Source organism: Ambystoma mexicanum, chromosome 1q, assembly GCF_040938575.1.
Source record: "Ambystoma mexicanum isolate Mex_15411 chromosome 1q, UKY_AmexF1_1, whole genome shotgun sequence".
NCBI classification, from domain to species: domain Eukaryota; kingdom Metazoa; phylum Chordata; class Amphibia; order Caudata; family Ambystomatidae; genus Ambystoma; species Ambystoma mexicanum.
The window spans coordinates 699,045,494-699,071,285 of NC_090922.1; the positions used below are offsets into that span (position 1 = coordinate 699,045,494).

The 25,792-nt window shown below is 45.5% G+C and overlaps 1 protein-coding gene across 1 annotated transcript in view; it reads right to left on the bottom strand.

Moving 5' to 3' along the window:
- The window catches only part of SCYL3 (SCY1 like pseudokinase 3), a 469,360-nt gene that overhangs the window by 343,326 nt on the left and 100,242 nt on the right, over window positions 1-25,792 (bottom strand). Inside the window, exons 3-5 of the mRNA XM_069641305.1 lie at window positions 19,291-19,404; window positions 17,779-17,881; window positions 16,643-16,754 (exon numbers count right to left, since the gene is read on the bottom strand). Of these exons, the coding sequence (XP_069497406.1) occupies window positions 16,643-16,754; window positions 17,779-17,881; window positions 19,291-19,404 (329 nt within the window). The remainder of the gene's footprint in view (window positions 1-16,642; window positions 16,755-17,778; window positions 17,882-19,290; window positions 19,405-25,792) is intronic.

The following is a 25,792-nucleotide window of genomic DNA, read 5'->3' on the forward strand; positions in this document are numbered from 1 at the left end:
CACGCACAGCGGCAGTTTCGGAGCAAACTCCGCAGCGTTTCCAGCTCAGATTACCGTTGGGGGTAGGTGGAATAGGCCGATTTTCCCTTCAGGAAGATGTCATCTGGTGCTGAAATAAACAGCGCTAGCCGCCACTACAAGGATCATGCAAGGATCGCAGTGGGAGCTCTGTGCAGTCACAGCCTTAGTGCACGAGCTCAGTCCACGCCCCCCGTTCTTCTGAGTACATGTGGGAAGAACTGGGACCTTCCTGGATTTTCGTCATAATCATTTGTCCTGTGTTCTATGTGCGCATTTCTCAGTACACCGACAAGTGATGCTGTAAAGTACTCACAAGGACATTGGGCCTATTTATAGGATGACCCTGGAGTTCTCCAGCAAGCTTTGGAATTTGAATGACTGTGCATTGCACTCCTGCCTAGGATATACATTGCATCACTGAGCGTTTCTACGATTTCCCTCATTGGAGTGCAATATGCCCTTCTGGGCATAGGCGCTGAGTCTCTAAAAGCTATTGTGGACTTTGGCTGTCCTACTGACTGTGTGGGACATTCGGTTTCTCCATTTACTACTTCTCAGCACTCTAACCGTATGGTGGGCATATGTATTCTTCTTGTATTTTATGTACAGTAGGAATCCTGTACTTCAGTGCTGTGTGGTACCCATGTATCCCGAAGATGATGCTAATTACTATGTGTAATATTGTCTACGGGTCTACTCTTTAAATCTACACTAAGCTCTGCTATGTGTTCTGTTTAACAGAAGTACTTATTTTTCCCCTATCAATTATACTACATGTTCATCCTTGTAATAAGTGTATATTTTTCAGTACATCAGTGTAATGTATTCTTTTGTGGCGACTGTTGGAAGTAATTGTACCTCCGTGACAGACTTCCTCCCTCTTCAAGTTAAACCGGACTGCTCGGCTACAGCTAGGCTGAAGAGTGGGTTTGCTTTACGGTGACACACTGTTCTGCCAATGGTTACAAAGCCCTTAGACCAGACGGTTGTAAAGTAATCTCCTTAACAATCTTCGAAGCAAGGTTTTAGTTACGACGAAAAATCAGTGTCCAGTGTGCTTCATGTTTCTTTTGAGCTAAACACTAGGCTCGGAACCAACGAGATCTGCTAAATATTCTGGATGGAAGGTAAACTGCGAGCAGAGATCCATGGCTGCATATCTGCTTTTGTCAGTGGTCAGTCACTGTCCATAAAGAATAAAAGTTAACTCCCTACAGACTAGCAATGTTGACATGAAGCAATGTTCTCTGGAACATCAGCTGTCCAATAGATTTTAGGGCAACGATAATCAGCGATGCGCTGTATATCAAACAAACCCGATTGATTGTTCCAGGCAGAGTGAACTACATCTGGTCGCAGATGGAATAGAAGATTATACAGCATTGCACTAGTGCGGTGGCTGAGACACGAAAAAAGTCCTGCTGCTTTTCCCCAAAGATTCAGTGCGCGAGACTCCATATGGTCTCATTTGCGATCACGCCCCCTACTAATCAACCTTTTTGGCAGACGGCATTTTAACACACATACGAAAAAATATATATAACTGCAGGACCATTGCATATGCAGGAAACACCTCTATTAGAGCTCTGTCCAGGCTCGGGGGGGGGGGGGGGGGGGGGGCAAAATACATGCAAATCTCAAAATTTGAATATGGATTGCACCAATAGAAGTGTCTTCACAGAAAACGACACTGCAAGGAGCAACACCAGTCTGATACTTAAAGGCCCAATGGAAGTGACTTGAACAATAATTTGCCATAAGTGAGTAGGTTGGCAAATAACTGGTGCAAAATACCTAAATTGCACTACTCATAAGGACCATCTCTATAATCCTAGGGCTTTTTTCATAACATGATATATTAACGTAAGCTATTAAGCGAATCACACAGAGATGCAGATAAGACACAGTGCAAATACATCATTTGCCCAGGATCACACTTCTTAAATGGTGAAACTGGGAAGCGGGCAATTAAAGCAACTAAACACATCTTTCCAGGTTTAGTTTATATAGATATCAGGGTTTTGCTTTGCATTTAATGTGCTTGAATAATACTTTATTATAGCAATGCCTTGGAAGCAAATCACATTACATAATAAACTAGATTTTCAGGATAAACTAACTTTACACTATATAACAGACATAAAAATATGTTGAGCAATGAGAGTATATTCTCCCCATCCTGCATGTAAAGTCACAATAGCATCATGCAGATTAATGTGAGCCTAACAAATCCCCTTTGGGTTTCAAAGCCATTGTCAGTATATCATAAAGCATGCTGAATTATGCTCCCTTCTGATCACCCCTATTCACATTTCTTAAGGGACAAAAGTCCTGCTAATATTCCCCTTCCGTTCCTCCATCCCTGCCTCCCATCCAAGGCCATCACAACAGTTTTTGGGGCCCAGAACAGAAACAGCATTTCCCTCCCTCCACCCCCTCCAAAACCCATGCCCTCCACTGAAGAGGAAAAATGGGAGTGTCCCTTCCCTCAAGCCACGCCTCCCTTTTGGAAGATGACGTCTCGGCTAGAGAACCACCGGCCACACAAGTTTGCGCACCTCTGCCCATTGTCCCGAATGCCATTGTTTCCTAGGATACACCGTGAACATGCTCCACCTACGAAACCAGGGCGCATCCCGCCCAAGATGCGCAGTGGGAACCAAGACAGAGCTAGCCATGATCGCATGGACCAGCTCGACCAAAGGCTTTGCAACCTAAGCTGCCATCGTTAGAGAGGACTTGACGACATAGCCACGACAGACAGAAAACACATGCGCTGTTGCACAGCTGGATCATTCACACACCAAGAACACGTTTAGTGCTATGACTTAGCGGACCGCGCACACTCAAAGACATGCATCGTTATTATTTTCCACAAAGGCCAGCAACCGCATCGCAGAAACGCAAGATGCCGGAAGAGTTTGTGTATATGCTTGCAGAGGCTTCATGCTACTAACCCTGAGGATAAGACCCTAAAGATGGATCGATGCACAAGGAATCACACTACACACCACACCTCCTTGCCCTATGGGCATTATGCCATGACATACAGCCCAAGTCGAAGTAGGCCTCAGAACAAAAGCGACAGGCCAGAAGCGGCTCACAGAAACTACGAAGCTACAAGGTGCTGAGCACGCAGAACAGCCCCTCGCTGGAGCCACCCGAGCCAAGGTTGCGATGTTGCAATCCATATTCCGCACTCTCCAAACCAAGGTGACACCAGCCACCACTGTGACTATCTGAAGCAAAATACAAATTAAACCACCGTAATTCTGCCTCAGCCATGGTTTCCTAACACGAGACCCGGCCAACCTGATATAATGCCAATTCCAGAAGACTGAAGAAGCACTGGTGGTTCCACGTCTGTGACCCCCCCCCATGCAACAACTCAGACACAGGCAGCGCTGGGAAAGGAGCATTCTAACGGCAGTAGCACAATCTGTTCATTGTCTCTCACTGACACACAGTCATACATTGTTGCCGGCACCTAGTACATTGCGGGCTGGGAACAACAATTCTCCCAGGCTTGGGGGCTTGCTGATGGCTCAATCAGGACACAGGGGCTAACCACTGACGACAATACCACATAACCAATGACTAACTATCCATGTATCATTTTCGGAGTAACAATTTCTAGGGACGAACCTAGCGTACCACCTGACCTCTGATCCACCTATAACGTTTTCACTTTATGGTCCTATGCTGAACCTACCACTCTGGGAACCAACCCGGAGTTGCGATAGGTTTGGGGATGAGCTTTCACAGGTGACGCAAACCGTTACGTCGCATGTAGAAAACAGACCTGCAATCCGGACTCAGACGAGAAGTTGCCTGGAACCTACGCTCCATGAATTTGTCCCTGCTCGTTTCTTCAAATAAACAGCAGTAACTAACTGCTCTTGTGTGACCCCTCTACTTCTTTGGGACACAGAAGGAGTTAGGGCCTTCTGAGAGCTGGAGGTCCTCGGACCCCAGGTACGGCTCTGCTATCCACCAGGAATTACCGTAACATGTTGGAGGACCCACCAAGATAGTCTGTGATAAGGTGGCCTGGCAGCGCAACTCCCTCTGCCGTTGCCCCCTTGGAAGACTGCAGGACCATCACAGAACTGTGAGACAACCGGCCTGCGCAACCAAAGATTGATCGTCAGGAGCCGACTTCAAAATTTCCCGCCTGTGGTTGGCGAGTGTCCAGATGCGGTCCAGAAGAGGGGAAGTGGCGAGCCGTTTGGGAGGGGTATCCGCAGCCGAGCGGCACCGGCAGACGTGAGCTTAATGCGAGTATAGACCACACAACACGCAATATCGTATTGTGCGGGTGGAGGGAGGAATTCTAAATAGGGTGGCAGGTGGTTTTACATTGTCGCAAAATTTGGTGCATCGGTGGTGATCGGCATGTGAATTGTAGTAGGGAACAGAGCAGAGGTAGTTCCTTCTTGTGTTGATAAGCATATTGGGTGGGGGTAACGGATCCACACGTGCGTGTTGAGCGGAGTGTTGCGCTGATTGGTCTGGATAGCAAACATGTATGGGGGTGTGGTATTCCTATGAGTTGGCATTGTAGTTCGATGAGTAGATGAGGATTCCTATAAAATTGAGTGTTTTAGCACGGTAAATCGACAACGGATTCCCGCAGGAGGTAGCTAGAGTCTCTCGGATTGCAGACGCTAGTTGGCTGGTTAAGTTCTTCCAGTGAGGGAACGTATCGCATGAGAGGTGACGCAGCAGTATGTGCAGACTAACTATACTGAGAAAGGTGATTAATGGATACTCCACTCCAGGCGTAGTGGGAATACAGCTGTGGGGACTGTTAGGCAGAATCCTGTGCAGTGCCCTTAGGGACCACTACACACAATGAAGACTACAGGTGGCAATACAAGTTTTACCTTTGGTACAAGCCCGTACTACTATGTCGGAGTGGTAGCAGTGGCAGAGCAGCCAGGCTCATCTCAAGAGTATATGAGCAGTAGCAGAGATTACACAAAGGGACCACAATTACTGTATAAAGTACATGTATTTTTAAACCATTCGTTATAAAAACACTTCTATTAAACTCAAATAAAAACCACACGGTAAATAAACTACAACTAACCAATTCACTTTGTACAGTAAGTCTCAAGGTAAGTACCCTGTGTTTGAATGAACCAGTGTTATGAACAAAACACGTTACCGCGAATATGATTGCGATCACTTTTTGACAGTTCGGTCTACTAAATAAACGCGTATCTGTGACATGAAATGCTACCGGGCCAAAACAAACTTGGCACATGAGATACCCAGAGGGAGTTGGAGGCAAAAATCACAGGCAATATTTTGGTTAGGCAGGCAGAATCAAGAAACACTGACAGGAGTTCAAAAGTCAAAGGGCCAGAGCCAGGGTCGAAAGACACCAGGGTCATTTGCCGAAGATCACACAGAGACAGTTCACGATTCAACGTAGCCAAAAGTACTTCGATATTGTCAATGTTCGGAAGCAAAAGTTATAAGAAGGAGGGAAGACGAGGGCAAGCCTTGGAAATGAAGAAGGGATTCACCCAGTTTCCTCAAGTAGAACACAGTACCTTATTCCAATGGTGCAGCTGGTGCCCTGGCAGTTGTTCCTGTTGGTTTCCCGCAGACCCACGATTCCTGGAGCTTCATTGTGAAGGAGGACGTCTGAAGGGGGTCTGCACCACACAGGGATGAAGCCGGCAGCAGCGACAAGGAATAAAATGTGCGCTCCTTAAAAACAGGAGAGGCTCTTCAGGTGGCTATCCGGACCACTACAGCAGCGTGCAGCGATTTCGACCAAGGAAGAGGATCCTCTGGATGTAGATGAGCTGGTTATCCCCACCACGCTCAAGGGAAGAGGACTCCGGACTGGATCTTCTCCGAGTCATTGAAGGGCAGATAGCTCAAGACTGCAGCAGGGCTTCACCGGGACGGGGTTGTTGCAGCAGCCATCGTTCTCTCCGATTCTCTTCGGTTCCTTGTAGTTCCAGTGGCGACTCTCTGACTTCTAGCCCAAGAGACCTGCCTTTTATGCGAAAAACCCCCACACAGCCTGGCTGTCAATCACCCAGCAGGGGGGTTGTCCAGCACGGACAACTACCCTGGCCAATCATAGTGTGACTTGGGTTTCCTAGGATACCCTGTGCAGGGTGACACATTCAGACCACATAGACACCCAGGCGCCTTGAGGAGGCCAAAAGACAGTGAACAAAGAAGGCAAACCTAGTTTGCCGCGCAAAGTAAGACACAAGAAGGACTTTAACAAAAAGAAATGGTGAATAAACCCAACCGGAGCCAAAAGAAAGACGGTTTGGTCAAGCGGGTTTATGTTCGAGGCTAATATAATAGCCAAGAACAGTACCACATTTATCTAATATAATCGTGGTAGAAAAGTTAGGGTAGATACCACTGCCGACAGCCAAGTCTAAATGTTAAAGGAGCAAAACAATGCTCTAGGAGGTACAGATAAAAAGGGATACCCTTTCCAGTACTCCATGGAAGATGGGGTGTACTGGATCTGTGGTAGATTGACCAAGTAAAGTTGATGGTAACTTTACCCTTTTCTGGGGGATGGTAGTCGCCTCAGAAATGGAGTCGAGGGAAGTCTCAAAGACAGCCCTGTGCCATGGCACTGAAGGTGCTGTGTAACACAAAAAGAAGGGGGCTACTGAAGTGGTGTACTTCAGAGTCCACAATCACAAAAACAGGTAGAAACACATAGCAAAACACAGGTAAGAGTGGGGAAAAATAAACTCCAGCAAAGCTGCTGGGGGACTCACTAGGTGAGGGAAATTAGTCGTAGATGAGAATTCTACCTAACAGGGACTGTAGGGTTTTCTTACACGGAAAGTGGCGCGCATTACATGTCCAAACTGTGTGTAAGTAGGCAAGTCCAAACTTGCCTGGCAAGTGCCTTTCTATGCCTACCCAAAAGCCCAAACTGTTGGCATTTATTTTATTTATAGAACGCACCAGGCCCAGGGGCAACCGGGCGCATCACTTTGTTACAAGATTAATAGACAGAGCATTTATAATTTACAAAAGTTACAGATATATACAAGGCAGTTACACAGTGAACATCATAGCTAAACCTATATACAAAAGGTAGGGTAGGTTGTTAGTGCCTGGGGGGAGGTGGTCCAGCGGAAGGGGAGGGGGGGGTCTTGGCCAGACAGCCACGCTTTGGTCAAGTGTTTGAATCTAAGGAAGGACGGCTCTGCTCTCATTGCCAATGCTGGTCTTATATATTTCTAGTTCCTGGCCGTCGTCCCCGCTCTGGAGTCAACAGTTAGCAAGCAGCATGTGTCCAATCAGAAAACTGATGGGATGCCATGTGGTGGGGGATGTGCAGTCCGGGAGGACCAGGAGTCATCTCATTAGTTTTGGGCTGGTGGTAGAGCCACCTATAAGCCAATACTACCGTACTAGAGTACAGTAAGGGAGAAACGGCATCTCAGGGGGGACACAAAACTTGAAGGCGTTTGGCTATTTTCCACCCATTGACAGCCCATGGCTATCTATGGCCATTTCCTCCCAGTTCCTGCCCCTCTCCACCCAAAACACCTCCTCTTGGGAGCTTTCAGTTCGCTTTACTCAAGCCTTACCATAAAACTTTGCTCTCAAAGTGCCTGCCAGTGTTTCTTCAAAAAAGTAGTTGTAAACTACTGGTGTAATAAAAATGTCAAACAGGTCTGCCTTGAGCCACTATTTCTAAGCACTATGCGTGTCCCTCACTGAAGTCCTGTTAAAACCAAACATTGGCAAAGATGACAACTTTTGCTGGAGTATAAATATTAGGCATTTGTCAGGCCCCGCTATTCGATGCCCATATGCTCGCCCCATTTTGCCACCGCTACCATCAATGGGCAGTTAATACCATTACGCAGTGTCTCGCAAGCGTCTTTCCCATGCCTACACAAAAGCCTAATGCCAATGCTTGTTTTTATGTGCGTCAAATGTGCCTGCAGTCATAAATACACAAAGCATGTGTTATTTTCAGTGTCTAAATTATGTAAATGAGAGAAAGAAAAAACGCGAAATGCTTTCTCACCCAAGGACTTGGCCACATTCCCTGAAGTGGCGCGCCCCCCACAACCCAAAGCAACGGGAGCCAAGGTAGTGGAAAGCCGCGTTCACCTGACAGGAAGGAAGCCTGTGCGGGGAGATTGGAGCTGGCGGGAGGAGATTAGGGGTCATGGGGGGGGGGGGGGGGGAACGCACCACGTGGGAGTTTTGAGGCCGTTCTTTTACCTCTGTCCGTATGATGCACTGCTATCAGACAATAGCAAGATGTGAAACACTGCTTGCACTTCAGGTGGGGAAATACCACAGGAGAACACAGATGAAGTGCTGAGTAAACGAGTAACGCCGATGGGATTTGCAAAAGCTTGCGTTCGAGCACAACACAGTAATACCTGACGCTGGGAAAAAAAGAGGCTAGCATCAAAGAAAGAAGGGGTCTTGCTGATGCCATAAAACGTGAATGCGATGCTGCGCACACAGCCGCTTAATGATCTTCACTTGGCAGTTAATATTAGCAAGGTCCGCCGAGGGTAGAGATGAGCGCCGTCCCCTGTGCATTAAGACTCTTTAAAGTTGAAGCTTACTAACGCAGGTAAGGATCCAGTCGCCAGGACCTCCCAAGAGGATTCCGAGTGGGAAAGCATGGCTGAACAGCAGAGATGAACAGAGTCCGTTATACAGAACCTTCATCAGAAATTCACTATTTGAAACAATATGTAACCGTTCAGAAACAAATGTCCTTTCCTGAAAGCGGGAAAGGGAGTTCGAGCATGTAGAAGGCGTTACTCTATTAGTGCCAGTATAGTTACGTTTTTCCTTGCTTATTGGATTTTTTTAACCAAAAACAGCAACTGGTTATTTAAATGACACATCTGGTGCTTCAACTTTCGTGCAGACACGTGCTGTTGCACCTGACCTTGCAGTATGTAAATAGATTGCAATATCAGTGATCGAAGTGCACAGCACAACTCAGCGGTTACTGTTGCGTCACCTAGAACGAACGCACACGTGTGCAAACAGTGTCTGCCGCACCTTTCAGTGTGTGTTCCTAAGCGGGAGCATAATTTGGTTGGACTCCCAGTACACGAGCTCCGTTGCGCTATCGGCAAGGTTTCCATTATGATGCTTGCATGGAAATTAACGGTATACAAGGACTGAAAGCCGGGGACCGGGCAATTTGTCGCCATTTTAGAGTTTAAGAATGACCAAACTACTGATCGAGTAGACAAAGAAAGCGTATTAATGGCAATTGCTAGGAAAGATTTTTCTTTTTGCAACTCTCCTTAAATTCCCTCGAATGTTACACCCAGCTATTTGCTAGGACTAGAACCCTGCAGTGACTTTTAGAGGCAAGAATGCTTTTCTGCTTTACTCCCATTGCTCGACTTACTTATTTCGGGACACTGTGCGCAGAGGCTCTGTTCCGCTCCCTGCGCGAAATTCCTGCGTTTAACTGTAGCACAGATCGTCTTATAGTGAAGTGCTGCAGGGGTACTATTATGTATCCCTTTTTCTTTTAGTACCATTTGTGTTACCTTTTTGACAAGAAGGGCTGGTGGCAGCAGATTAGGTTCTACCTTTCTTCATTCTACTCAGAGCAAGTTCACTTTTTTTACCGCCATTTTAAGTACCATATACTCAAAAAGCCCATGCCATGTCTTTGCCCTATCATTTGGTCAGCTTGTTGTTTGGCCTTCTTTCTTTGGCCATCTGTTCACTTGCCTTCTTAGGTCAGGAATTGATACACAAGCCATTCACGCTGGCTAAATCAAAGCAAAATTAAGTGGAGCCTTTCCTGATATGGGGGATGGGACGGTCTTTTCCAAATCCACATTCCAGCTATGGGACTGCTGTTGCCACCCAGAAAAGAGCTGCGAGGATGCCCCTGACTGGACACCCAGGTCAGTTTGAATGGTGCAGATCCTTACCATTGGCAGTCTGGGGGCGCCTCCAGTCAGAGGTTCGGATAAGAGGGGGAGTCCTGTAGCTACACATCAAATCATAGCCTGAAGCCAAAACCTAGAGGAAGAGAAGCACTGTTCTGAAGCCCATGAAGACTGCTCCTGAGGACTCGCGCCTTGAAACACTTCTGTGTAGGCGCTTTATAGATGCCATATCATAACAGCATTGCCTAAGCAAAGTCTATGTGAAACCCTGCCTTGCTTGCAACAATCTGAGAACACCCTCATGGGCTTCGATTCTTGTACTGCTGGGACAGACCAGTTCATATCTCTGCATGAGAAGCCTACCGTCAGAAGAGTCCCAGAACCATGCTGTTGGCTGCCCAACTTTGCAAAAGGCCTATTCAGAGCGTAGGTTGCTGTCGCTAATTGGAGTTTGGGACTGTGCAGGTCATACACTTGTGACCTAAGACCATCCTTCCAGCTGTCGCTGCTCCCCCTGCATGAATATGCGCCTTCCCTGGAGCCAAGTTTCGTTCACTGCCTCCTGTCCTGGCTGCTGCCCCCCCAATCGAGGTCACTACCTTCGCTGCTGTCCATCTCCGATGCATACCAGAGGTCTTGTCATGCAACGTCCTGTGGATGCAGACCTCAAATGCCTGGGCCTTCCTACTGGTCACTACAACAATACAGCTTTGTTCTAAGGAAACATAAGACTTCCTGCTCCATACAAAAGGCTGGGACATGGTTACCTGGGACTTTGACTGTTGAGGCACTACCTAGTAGCCAAATGCTGGTTAAGCTACAAGGCCTTATAATTCTAAGCAGTAAAGTGAGACAAAGAGTGCATTAAGAACAGAAACAATATATCTTCCCAACCAGTTCATCCTGCTGCACTGAGTATCAATGAAAAGTATGGGTGATCTCACTTAGCTCACCAACTGTGTAAATATACGTGTAGGTAGTTTAACAAACCTGGGGGCTTTGTCCCTTCTTTCATATGGGGAGCCACCCCCTTTTAGGCTAGGGAGGTGAGCCGCTCAGAAAAACCCTCCTCCCTAGGGGTTTGGGAAAGCAGGACCTCACAGAGGGACTCACCTTTAGAGGACAATGACCCCCATTCCCATGTGGCTCTCCCTATACCCAAGGTATAATCTGCGTACATGGGAGTAAGAAATACCGACAATATTGGTATGCATGTGGCTTAAGGTAATGCAGGCAATACCTTAATCGGTTTGGCTCCAGGTAATGCTGAACTTTCCACATGCTTGACAATTGTTGGTGAACAAAACTCGCCTTTTGAATATCAAAGCAAAAATAAAAGGGCGAACAAAATCACAATGGCAAGGTGAGACTCGCACGTGAGACTGTCAGCAGCAAAGCCACGCAGCAGGCTAGGTTGCAGACACCCGATGAGAAAGCACGCAAGACCAGAGAGCGCGTAACACAAACTAGACTTGGAGGTGCACCCACATTCATGACGTGGTGGGTCCGGAGCCTGCAAACAGACGCCGAGTCCATGTTTGAAGGGAGATGTGGGCCCTCCACTCTCAGACCAAGAGCCAACCCAATAGAGAGTGAGCTGAGACTAGCGTTACGCTAGGACTCCTAGCACCCAGTATGGAAGAGCGGCAAGCAGTGAACAACGCTGCCATCACTGAAGAGATGGCCCCCTCACTGGAGCAAGCACTGCAACACAAAAGGTACCTGGGTTGCCCTGGTCAGAGGGAGGAGAAGAAAGGAGAGAACAAGTGGGGAAGAGGGAAGGTCTAACCAAGCCCCATCAAAGGGTCACAAGACCTGAGAACAGAGCAGGGGAGGGGGGGGACAAAAAAGGAGGCAAGGAAAAGGGCTACGGGAGCCTGAGAAACCCGAACTACATTAAACCTCAACATGATTCACACAGACACAAGAAAACTAAAAGCCAGAATCAGAGAGAACCCCACATAACTAAGAGATATTGAGCTACAGGGGGCACAATAAGAAGAGTGAAAAGCAGATATCAAGGGAGCACAGATACACCAGACAATTGGTCAAAGTGGGGAGAAATCAACCAAGTTGGTGGAAAGGGATCAGGGAAATATCCCTCTGCCAAATAAGCTTGGACATTTTTTTCCAGGAAATTAGACTTTTTTTTGGTTTGAACTTCGCTTTGAGGAACTTTTGATAGACTGACCAGAACTGCTTTCTTTGAGCAGAACTGTTATTTACTTCCAAGCATTGGATCTAGACAGACAGCCAGAGATACCTTTGTGAAGAAACAAGAGTGCAGGGCAGTCAACCTATTTTCTTTTACCTTTCTGCAAAGTGGAAGGGCCAGTTTAGTGGATAGGTTTGGACCAATGACCATTTGCGTTTTGGAATATCGATAAGCATCTTTGGTTAGTTAGGAAGGGAACTCCCTTTTTAGTAGGGAAAGTGAGGCATTTCCTTTTAATTTAAATAAACTACTTTCAAACATGTCCTCTGGTCAGAGTCCTTCTACTGGCTTACCACAATAGTGTGTTTTAGTGACGATTCTTTGATTTGTACTTTACCTGCTTAGAGTTAGGGCCTAAAAATGTATTTGTATACTCCTTTGTTGAGGTCTTATTTCAGTGCCCTACGTTGAATTAAATGTACTACTACATATCCTCCATAACCGCTGCGTTACTGTCAAGTCTGCGTTACCTTAATAGTGTTTGGTTAGACCCAAGTATAAATTACCCCGGTCATCAACTGGTGGATAAAGGCAGGGAATGGTTTGCAATTATCTACCTGCCAGAATAACGTTCTCCAGATTGTCTTGGGGCAGAAGAAATCAATTCTTCAAATGATATGGTTGCAAGTCCGGAGTGGGCCAGAGACTGGAACAGGATTTTTATAAATATACCAGATCTGTACAACATTGTGGAAGGAAGATTTTTACTTTTAGCAACTCTTCTCACTTCTTCCTCTGGGCCCTTAGCACTACTGCTAGACTTTTCCAATTACATCTTTTTGTGCCATGGTTTAACTCAACCCTTCACAATTACATATAAAAAATTATAGTGAATATATTAAAAAATATACAATTGACATAAAAAACATAACCTGGAACAAACCTCCTTAAATTACATCAACATTACAAATCTATTAATTATCCTTTGAATCAGATTTAAAATAATCCAATTTCATTTTTATAGTCCAATAGATTTTGCAAAACCATTTGTGTATTTCAATATAATTTGAGAAATTAAAAATAGCAATGAACAAAATATGCATACCTGCTCAACTATTGCATAGATGATTGTTAACCAAAGGTTTTTTCATATTCAACAAAAAGCCTAAAAAAATATATTCCAGCCACCTTACTACATGCTAAAATCTAAACATAAACCAGGCCTAGTAATGAAATGGTGTCTACTGAGGTTACACAATTATACAACCACACGCATTTGGATTTCACATATTGTAACATGGTGGGGTGATTCACTCAACACATGACTGGGTGTGCATTAGCTGCCTGGTCTGGTTGTGCCCACAACCACCATGTGGGACGCTGCCCAAGAAGCTACCTCGGATTTCCCTGAGGAAGTTCGGCACCTTCTTCTGTGAAATAGAAGCCATCCCTGGGAGGGCCCATGGGAAATGGCCTCTGTAGCATCATGATTGTCTTTGAAGCACCATCTCACACCAGGGTGCTTATTACAGAGTCCTTTTGAAGTACATAGATGGAGGAAGGACTGTTGTTGGAGTAGTCCGGGGAGGGGTTCCACTATCTTGAATTCTGCTGGGGCTTCCCAAACCTTCTGCCCCCACACTTCCTGCAGATAAAGCACTCTGGGTATGACATCAGCAGGCCAAGGGCAACGATTACCACAGCCTACACAAAATCCCCAACAGGCTTGATTTGGACCAATCTAATTAAACATTTTGCTTTTTTACATGCCCCCCCCTTCCCTTAGTAAAACAAGGCCTTACATGGACCCATGTTGGGGAGAGAGCATATTCTAAAGTCTTCAGCTATAGAAGTGAAGACAGAAGGCTTCATGGAAGAGGAAGGCTCTTCGCTACCCATTACAAAGGCACTTCTGTTATGCGACTGCTGGCTGGACAAGGCCTACTGCTGTTGAAGCATCCAGGACCTTGCCACTTGAGGTGACAGAACCAGTGAAAGGGCCCTGTATGAAACATTCTGGTTAGGGGTAAAGGAAAGGGCTCACCTTGTGCCCGAGATGATGCATTGAGTTTCCCAGCAACCACATAACTGAGGAAGCGACCTCTGGCTCTCCCCTTCATCTTCAAATCGCCCCAACACTGGTTTGGGCAGCTTTGGCGTGTTTCAAGTTGCTGCAAGGGACCCATAGCAGTCATTCTAGACCTCAATGCCGTACCGCCTCTGCATCAGTGAATTGTGCTTGATGCAGATGCTCCACGTCTCAGAGACCCACTGACTCTTCTAGCATCCCCAACTCCACACTGCTGCCTAGTCGCCAGTTTATCGGCCTCCAAGCCAACGCTACTGCAGTACTCTGATGCTGTGTTGAGGTAGCAGAATCTGCTCTCTGCTGAAGGCCCATGTTCCCTTCTCCACATTGAAGGACAGTCTTCCTGCACCACCGACTAGACAGACTGCCATTCCCAGCATCTTTGGACCACAAACTGACCCTGCTGACCAGTAGGGCATCGTTAGAACTAGCTGCAGCCACTCCCCAACTTGACTGATCGGCCACGAAATCACACATACTACTAGTTCGACCAATGAAAGGCTGCCCGAATGCTGTTGTGCACTAAATACAACTTAAGGTATCTGCAGGGGCCCATTTCCCCTGTTCCGCCTTTAAGGACCCTAATTACTTAAACACCCAGTCTCTGCCTTTTGAAAACATCTTCAGGAACTGCACCAGTTTTCCAACACAGAATCCCCTTTACTTTGAAGTCTCCTTTCAATGCTGCTGCCCAACAGGGAGGGGCAGAAGTGTTATTAGATTGTGTGCATTTTGGTAGTTTAAAGAACCTATTTTTCAAGAACCTTGGTTTGAAATTCTTTTATTTTGGTACCCCTGTGTAACATTTTGTGCTGCATCTGTACCAACTCACACCACGCCAATGCCCATAGTCTGTCATTGGGCTCATGTTGGGGGGGAGGGGAGGGGGGCGGACGGTATACATGTTAGGCTGTGCCTTTTCATCTATATGATTGGGATCACTGCTGGTGTAGCGGTAGTGTGGGGCTGAGTAGGCACTTGAGCACTGAATTGGGGTTAACGAGTACAGAATCCCTAGCCAGATTTCTAACTTTATAAGGACGACACTGGGCTTTGTAGAAAACCCCAACAGAACAGTAGGGATGCTAGAGAGGGAGGCTTCTACATTCAGGATCAACTGTTACTGGTGAGGCGCCAGCTTCTGGCATGATTTTGTTGGCTACAGTAGGTATACTATCCGGGGAACCCTAAACCAAGTTAAAGAAGCTGTTAAAATGTGGGCCAGAAAAAGGGCAATAGAGTCCGAAATATCAATTCTCTACCCTTGTAGAAAACATATGCAGACTTGGTGTATATCCTGAGATTAGGACCCACTGGCAAGATCACCGACCAGTAGGAGTTTGCTGCTAATGGCTTGATTGAACCAAGACACTCAGCAAGCGAACAGGCTGGCTGACCGGCCCATATAAATGTTTGTGCAATATGTAATGCAATGCAATGAAGACTTGGTATACTTTTTCTGATTTGCCCTCGCTATTGGAATAATCAGTAGAAATGGTTAAAAACCTTACTTTCTGAGCTATATCATTTATAACCAATTGTGATTATCTGTTGCATTTATATAACTTTGCTGAGTTTATAAAAACTGCTTTCCATCCGACATCCTAGAAGGGGTAAAAGCATTGGAAAGCTGGGCCCATTACGATTATTAATGAGGTGATTTGTCTATTGTAATAACTATACATTTTATGAAACTACAATATTTATAGATTGCTTTTAGAGAAGGATGTACTGAGTTTTTAGCCTATTGATTTTTTTCTCTTAATTCTTTGTATGTATATTAATACTATTGTTGATGGAGAAATACAAAATAAAAAGAGGCCGAGTAGGAACTTTAGTCACTGCTCATCCTTTAACTTCTGCAGTAGTAGTAGTAAACATTTCGTCACATGAGTAAGTGCATGACCCCTCTTAGGGCCTCTAAAATTGCAAAATGGCAGGGCAAAAGGGCAGTGTTTCAGTAGTTTCGACAACCCTCACTCCGCTCAGTGTTCAGGTCACTGGGGTGGTGCACGGTACCAAAAAGAAAAATGTTAATTCACCCGAAAGATGATCACATGTTCACACATGACGGATTCAAAAAGCCTATGAAAAAGTCTACTATGTACCCATTTGGTGCATGGCACTTTCCTCTGGGCCACGATTGTTCAAATACAAACGCTTTCTCACGCACCAAACATTACACGGAAGTAATGAATGTACAGAATCTAAGAAATGTGACATGGCACGGTTAAGTCCTGCTCTATTTGCATTCATGAATGGAATTCCAAATTAATACCTCAAACGGCTTTCAAAAAATTAAGTCATGTGATGTGCTCAACTTTAATATGCCTGGCGGACATCATCATTATCCCAAAAACGAGAACATTAAAATATTTTATTCCTGTTTTACCAAAGCTTTTTGCAGTAAAATAAATATTTAAAGTGGAAGAAAAATGTATGACACACAAACTACAAAAATGCCAAGGAACTACTCACCTGAAAAATTCATTTGATAATAAACTGGACAAAGGTGGACGACACGTTGGATCTGGATTGAGCAGAGTGCTGTTCAATGTGCACCGAAACCGAGAGATGAGATCTGAGGAAACTTAAAAAGACAAAATAAATATGCAGACAAAATGCAAATCCGATCAAATCAGCTGCTTGAAACATTGTCAGACCGTAAATTAAGTAGAAGTGCATAACATTTATACTTTATACGATTTACTTGGTTTAATCTGCCAGACCACTGGCATGCTTTGACATTGGCATGTGCTTGAACTTCATTACTTTTAGGCATGCCCACAAGTACAATAAAAGAGAAAATGTGCTCGATTCGTGAGAGTGACCCGTGTTCGGTTGATAATCACATTTACACTGATATGGCTTATGGATGTTTTAAGAACAATAAAGAAAAATGTTGTGTTCTTTGATAAAAACCACAAAGTGATCGAGCTTGGACACCATTTCTTGCATTCAAATATTTTTATTACATTTTGAACAAATGGTTACAAATATCTTCGAGCTCTAGATAACCTACTCTATAATCTTGCTCTCAGTCAAAGCAGAAATATTAAAGCAATCAAAAAAATAAACCTCTAACAATGCCCTCTCCCCTGAACCACAGTCGCAAATGTCCATGTCCATTGGGGGGTTCAGTCCCTACTTTGTCTGTGAAACCTGTGTGAGGAGGTCATAAAACTAAACAATGAGGTGTTGGAGTGGAACCTTTTGTAGGAGAAAGGACCCATCCAAAGCACGAATTCTTAAATATTACTATGCAAACATTTTCGAACACAACAAGGGCTGACAGAATGTTTCTCACAATGGCCAAGGCAAGAGTACAACTAGAATCAAAGAGCAACCAATAGCCAAATAGATCAACCATTTGATGAATGCTTATTTAAGAGTGCTGTGGTGCCCGCACATGCCTGGATTACACCATTTAGAGGGATGCTCTCAAGCATTCATTGAACTTGTTTCATAGAACAACCCCTTACATTGGGCAGAAGCAAGTACAGCTCGCACATGCTAATTCACTCCAACATCTAAGTACCTGTTTTTAGGGTCAATTAAAAGAAGAACTACCAACAACATGCAGAAACAGACAGAAAAGACAGCAAAATGGTTACCTGGGTCAGTCAAATGTGCCAGCAAACCGTCCACCATTTTCCCAAATGAGTAAGCATCCCGAGCATGCCCATGAGCCTCTGGAAGGATTCCAAACTCTGCAAACTGAGAATGAAAATGACATGTAAAAAGCATTCCTCGCCACGAGTTTTGCTACCAACTTCCTATTCAGAAATATTCCAAAAGTGACCATTGCAAAAAGGCAACATCACATGTGCCGTTAGTCATTAAAATAGTCATCTACAAATCATTCCCATTTAGGGGTATGTGCCTTGCCCTTCAAAGAATCCCTCAAAAGGCATAGATGCCAGGGGATAAGGACCTCAGCAGGCACTTTAAAAAAACGACCTCATTTGGTATGTTGAGAAACAGATTCCCATCAAGGACATGCTCATTTGTTACCTCCTATATAGCGTCATTGCAGAACGCTGGTCCTCTGCAGCTTTTTCCCCACGTGGACATTTTACTGGCTAGGGATCCAGAAGGAATTTCATGGCCAGGTCTGAAGGTATATTTTTGGACAATGCATGGAAAAGGTTTTCCAAACATGCTTTTGTGGTTCTACAACCTTCAGCGCACCAGATGATTTCGATAACTCCCATCAGCATAGTCAATGGTGTGGGATAGTCTAAGTGATCTGGAGAGCCATAGGTTGCAGACTCCTGCTAGAAACTGAATGGCCAATCCCCAGTAATCGCACAAGAAGAACATTGGATCAATAAATGACAGAAGACAGCAAATTATTTCCTCAAAATATAGAAACTATATTTCCCTAGAAAAGACACATTGGGGCGACAGTCTTTAAGATATGGCTGCAACTTTGTTGTGATTTCCTCAAAACCTTAATGTTCCCAAAAATAGAATAAAACAAGTACTTCCTCAAATACTGCAATGATTGTTGCTACCAGTACCACACCGCAGATGTATTTTAGGCTATGTTACAAAATGCCAGTCCATTTACAAAACCTGATCGACAATTATTTTTAAATAAGGCACTAATAATGCCAAAAAAGCATCTTTGCCTAGAGGGAAGGAGCTGCATTGCTACTAAAGGTAAACCTACAAGTGGAAAAGTGGATTTGTGAAAAAATTGGAAACATCATTTGTCCTTTAGTAGGCCTGTGAATACCAAAGGGCTTCAGCAGCCACAGCTGTTAATCTAGCTTAGTTTTTGATGGTTTTAGGATAACTTTCAGGGTTTTTAGAAATACTTTCTTGTTCCTGCAATGAGATTATATAAATATCTATACATAATTTGTGGGAGTTCTTTGCTTTGTACAAGAACCAGCAAAGGTTGGAAAGTGAGATTCCCCCAGATTTCATTAAAACAAGGAATTATCGAGCTAATCAAGATTTTAATTCAAGTATTGAGAAAATAAATTAGCAATTTAAGCAGGACAGAATTCTGATATTATGCACGTATAGGGATGGGCATAATGACAAAGGAAATGGTTAACAAGACTAAAGGGAATCAATCATCACTCAGCCTGAAAATAATTGTGTTTGGAGCTCACCTCTGGTGGTGCATCAGTTAGTTTAGAGACCATTTCCATCCCTCCAAGTTTCCAATGGCCATCCTCGCTCACGAAAACGGATGATAAACAGACATTGTTGTGGGCAGAATTTCCCTGCAAGACAAATACATGTCACACAGTCAATGATAAAAGCCTGATTTATTGCTAGGAACAAGTCTACCAAACAAACATGATTTAAACACTAAAGTAATCACAAAGCCTACAGGCCATGCTAGGCATGTAGCCTTCCCTAAAGGTTAGAGGTCGTTAAGAATGAAAATGTGTTTATTGCATGCGTACAATTAACCCCATCAAAGGTTATGTGGAAATAATGGTACTGTTTAAGTTAATGTGCAATTGACACAGAACCAGCAAGAAGGTCCAGGTATGTTAATAGTTTTATCCATTACAATTTTACAAAGAAGGTCTTGAAAACAGCCTTTGTACGTCTTTGTATTTATTGAAATTATATAGCGTTAAGGCTAAACAAAGGAAAACCAACGGTACAGTAAAAGGTATCATGAATCATAGACATTATGAAGAAAGTAGGTTGGTGTTAAGAGAAAATCAAAATAAGGATAGAGGAAGCAGAGTGAAGAGCAAGAGGTAAATAATTCCAGCTCTTGGGGCTAGTACAGTGAAGGAACGGAAACTAGAGGGCGCACATGGAGGTTTAGTAACAGTGAGGCAAACAAAAAGATTGGGAATGCAGTGAGCGTGTAGTGACACAAAAGGAAATCAGAGAAGAGAGATATGGCAGGGGCTGGGTCGTGTGTGCACTTAAAGACAATGCACAAGAAGTGAAAGAGAAGACAAGATACAAAGGGTAACCAAGAAATGGACTGCAGGGCACTGAAGATAAAAGTATGTGGTGGAAGAATTAACATAGTGCAGCAGAGCAAGACGGTAGGCGGGGAGACTAAAAAGAAGAGCAGACTAGTCTAGTCGTAAGAGAACAAGGGTAGAGCAGTTTAGTATGAAAGGAGTGGATTTTCCGAACCTTAGAGATCTGAAGACAGTCACAAGCAGTTTTAGTAATATTGGATGAGAAAGCAAAAGATGAGTCAAAGTGACACAGATTTCAATTCGTTTGAGACCTAGAAACAAAAAGGCGGAAAAGAAATGATAGGAGGGGGAAGAGGAAGAAATCGAGGAAGGAAAAATAGAATTTCATTGTTAGATAAGTTCAGGTGAAGAAAGGAAGAGAGAATCTACGATTGTTCACCAAGTAAGCAAGCCGAAAGGTTTACATGAATTGCGTCATTAAAAGAGAATGTTTGGAAGAGCCGAGAGTCGGTGTATAAATGGCAGTATGGACAAAAACACTCAGTAAACGGCAGCAAGTGGAGCCGCTTATAGCGATAATAGAAGAGGACCAAGAACCAAGCTTTCCGGAACACCATGATGAACAGTTGGAGCAAATTTACTAGCCCAAGATATTGAGAAGGAGCTATCCTTGCCAACAAGATGGGCTTCCGTGGAACAGTCCCTATCCAGCAGGTTGTTTAGTTGGGCTAGTTCAGAGCCAACAGACTCCCAGTCACAAGTGGGGTCCCCCAAGGTCCCAACCTATCCCCCAATCATCTTCAATCTATAAATGGAACCTTTAGGAACTTTCCTAAATGACAACAACATAGCAATCCATCAGTAGGCCGACTACACCTAGCTGCACCTCAAGGTCAGTGTCCCCCCCCCCCCTCCCCCCCAAGACATTGCTCGCCTCTGGGAATGCCCGACTACCATCCAAACTCCTAAACCCTGGATGAACCCCTCTCTTTGTTTCCTTAGGCAGCTTCTACGTAAAACTGAACGTCCCTGGCATACAACCCACCTGCTTCCTAGCCACGAAATATGGAGTGGAGTCCATCTCTCGAGATCCTCCTTCACCTGTTGGAACAACCGCAGATAATTTTTATAGCACATCTGTTACACCACCTTGGCTATGTTGACCCTCAGATAACTAATGCTACTACATGCCACCAAACTTAGAATAAAGTGGCAGAGTTTTCCTCTGTGCCAACGGAAGCCCCAAATCCATCAATTCCGATTTCCCCATATTAACCGTGAGGCCCGCCACTTGTTCTATCACGGTCAATTCTGCTACAAGTGCTGGTATCGACTGCTCTGGATGTATTAATATGTCAATAGAATGTCATCCACGAAAGCTACTAAATTATGCTCCTCCCCACCGAAGCGGATACCCTGTATAGCCGATCTCTGAGATTACTCAGAAATGGCTACAAATATATTGCATAAAGAAGCGGTGGCAAGGGGCATTCCTGCCTTGTTCCCCGACCAATTTCTACATTACAGGATAATTGTTTATTAAATCGACAGGCGTATCCTGGGGTTCGATAATTTGCTTGAGCCATCCGTATAAACTTAGCTCCCATTCCCATCAGTTCCATTGCCACAAACAAAATGGGCCACTCCACCCGGTCGAATGGCTTTTCAGCATTCAATGACACCAGCCCCAATGGAATCTGCTTTGTGGTGGCCTTCTCTATCAAATACACAACCTCCTGATGTTATCAAAAGTCAGTCCCTTGATAATAAACCCGCCTGATCTGTATCAATCAGGTTTGGAAGGAGACGAGTCAATCTCGCCGCCAAGATGCCAGTGTACACTTCGCATGGTTTCCCCCAAATACCACCATTTTTTGCCTCAGTCATGGTAAAATACTGCAGGCAATCTGTCCGGTCTCGATGCTTTATTCAGCGGTAGTGCCTTGATGGCAGCCTCCACCTTGAAGTGGGAGAATGGGAGAAAAAGCTCCCCCCAATCTCCTCGCGACCATGGCCTAGAGGATCGCGGCCCAGACATCCACCACCAGATGACAAAATACCCTGGTTCAAGAACATAAGGATATGCCCACCAGCCTGTCCTACTCAACCCGACACCAGCGGCATGGATGAACTCGACTAAGACTTTAACAACGAGCACCCACATCGTTAGAGATACCATAACGACCTAGCCAACTGCCAAGAACACACGTGCCACCATGCACACAGGTCACTCACGCACCAGCCTACACGAAGAATATATTCAGTGGTATGACGTAGGTGACGGATACACCCACTGACGCGCATCTTTATTATTTTTTACATAGGCCCCTTTATAGTAATGCAGAAACGCAAGACGCCTAAAGCACTCGCGTATACGCTTGCTGACACTTCTCCCACCCCTCACATCGTGATGAGAATATAAAGACGACGTAATATTGCTTATGAGGCCATGCACATAGGTGCCGTGCATTACACATTCCTACCCATGAACCAGGCCCAAGTAGGCCGCAAGCAAGAACCGCCATGAACACTGCATGAAAGAGAGTACAAGTGCTGATCACGCAGAACGAGCCCAGCAAGAGCTCATAGCCAAGGGCGCGATGTTGCAACTCTTATGCTACCAGCCGGCGCCACGGTCACACCTCTAAGCAAAACCAAGCACACAGAAGCAAAACACAAAACACAACTTTAAATGTGCAGAATTCCGCCCCAGCTACGGTCTCGCCACACGTGACCAAGCCGACCTGACAAGGTGCCAGACCCACGAGAAAGAAGTCTACTGGGTCCCACGTCTGGGACACAGGTTGCAACAAGTGAAATGACAAGATGGACACCTACGGCGATGGGAATGGCCTGCTCTCAGGCCTGTGAGCAAACCCGCACATTGTCTGCACAAACACATTGTTACACATTGTTACACATTGTTGCTAGTGACAGATACACCGCGAGCTGGGAACGACGATGGTCCCAGACTTGGGGGCTCGCGGGAGGACCAATCAGAACATGAGGGGACTCATCACTGATGCCACTAACATTAGCCAATCATTAGGGGTCTTCGTGTAACAATTTTCAAGTATCTAAAAGAAGGGACAACCCAAGTATACCACCTGACTCATCCTTAACCACTAATATTGCTCTCTATATGTATACTATACTAACCCTACCACTCGAGGAACCAATCCGAAGTGGAAATAGGTTTTTCGCTAACTTTCCCAGGTGACGCAAGTAGCGCGTCATACTAGGGTAAAAAGGGCCTGCAAGCCCCACGAATTTTGAGAGTCTGGAAGGACGCGTACGATCCTAGACCCATCCCTGCCGTTGTTTTAATAAACAGCAGAACCGCCTTGCTTCTTGTGTGTGTTATACTCATTTTTGGGAAGCACGGAAGGAGTTGGGGCCTCCCAGCCCGGAGGTCCGAGGACGGCTCAGCCGACCCCGGGATAACCACCCCGACAACCTCCTCCTCCCTTATGTCCCCATCCAGCCCTTCATGCCATAAAGGTGTCCTCCTTGATATGGTTATATCTGAAAAATATTGCCCAACCGCCCGATGATCTGGGTATTCTGAGGCATATAATGATTCCTAATATTTAGCAAAGGCCTATATTATGGCCTCCGGCTCAGCAGCATTGAACCATCGGGCTGTGTAATATGCAGGATCGCCTAGTCGCTTCTGACCTCTTTAACAGCTTTATTACCTGCACATAGTACCTCTGCTTGGTTATCCGAGATTTCTCTGCTTGACGAGTTCTTAACAGTTCCAATTGACTATGGAGTTCCTTCAATTTTATATGCATCGCCCTCGCTATACGCTTCACTATGGCTTGTTGTGTATCTCTCAAATCCATTTCCAAGTCCCTTTCCACCCCCACTCTCTGCTTCTCCCTTGAGTTCGCAATGCGATAAGCTCCCCACGCATTACTGCCTTAAAAAGGCACCCCAAGTCACCTCCGGCAAAACTGCTTCAACGACGTTGAAAGTACCCATCTATCTGGTCCCCGATAGCCTCTGCCACCACCACATCATTCACCAATTCACCTGGGACCTACCAAGCCCATAGCCCTGTGCGCGATCAACTATCCTTTAATGTCACCAGCAAAGGGGCATGGTCGGACATTGATAAAGACCCCAATTCAACTTCACTCACCTCGCCCATTAACCTTGCTGATACCCGCACATAATCAATTCTGGACAGGGATTCATATATATGCGAGAAAAACGTATAGCCCCTTTCGCTTCCCCACATGGTCCGCCAAACATCTTGCAGGGTTAGAGCTTCAAACTTTCCTGTAGCGCTTGTGTTGGGGCTGCTGAGCTCCTCCCTGTACCTGCACTTCAATCCATGGCATGGTCCCACCCCACGTTGAAATCCCTGGTTGATATAATCTCCCCTACTGAAAAGCACTCTAGATGCCACTTCCCGCAAGAACCCATCCTGCCCTATATCGGGTGCATATACGGTCGCCATGGTAACGTGTTTCTGTTCAAGCTGCACTAATACAAATAGATGCCTCCCCTCACCATCTGCTAGGTGCCGCATAATAGTAGCCTTAAGCAGGCCCTCTGCACATGTCACACAATGTTGCGCTCCCTCCAGGTTGAAAAGTAAGCTGAAAAGAAATATCCACTGGAATGTGTTTTGCAATAAGAGCCTGTGTCACCTGGCCCAGGTCTCTTAGTTTCTGTAATGTTACTAAGGCCAGGTCTTGGAATAACTGCACCTGCACCCCATTCACTGAGACTTTCTCGCTGCACGCAAAATATTCCCATTCACACCATAGGCAGTAAGGGCAACCAGGACTCTCTGTCTTGCTCCCTTCTCCTCTGCCCCACTCCATGTTCACTATCAATTCCAATGTCCTACGCTGTACCTCCAACAATACATTCCCAAAACATTGCTGGGTCGGATTCTTTAAGTCTGCGTCCATTATTGATTTGCTTAAGCCTTTCACCCGAACATTAGACCCGTGCGACCGGTTCTCCAGGTCTTCTGCCTGCAATTCCAGGTTGAGATACCCTAGCCAACTGGTTCAGCGACTCGCTGTTCTGTCGCACCTCTTGACATTTCCGCTAGGTCCTGCACCATCACATCCACTCTCACCTAATACCTTCAGTTCCACCATTACTTCTGTGCTGGAGTTCCTTAGTTTGTCAAGCATCACTGTAAACTGCTCCTTAAAAGTGTTCATCATCCGCCCTTCCATGCCCTTCAGGCATTCCTTAAGGTCCTCCTTGCAGAGAGCCATCTCGCCGCTTTCTTTAACTGCCCCTTTCTCCCCTTCAGCGTCTTTTTTCGCAGGCCCTGCTGTGCTCTCACCCCGCTGCCACAAACAAAGCACCAGCTACCCTTCTTGAACCACTGGAGGTTGCCTCCCTCTGGCCGCTCCTGGCATCTGGGTGTCGCCCCCTACAGCAAGTATTCCTCGATAGTCTCTATCAGGGGGTAGCACTTGTTCTGCAGGTGAGCCTCTCCCCCCCCCCCCCTCTCTCACCGGCTCCTTGTGCTTGCATATATATCTTTGTAGCTTATGCTCCAAGCCCTCAATGCTGGCCTTCCTCCGGTGCTTCCTTTCTATAATACCTTTTGACAACACACAAGTGCTGCTCCGTGGATCCCCACCAAGCTGCCGCACTTGGGGGAACGGGGTGGGGGAAATCAGCTACCCCCCCCCGTATGGTTCACCCAGTGTCACCACCTTCTTTCCACCTCCTCTCA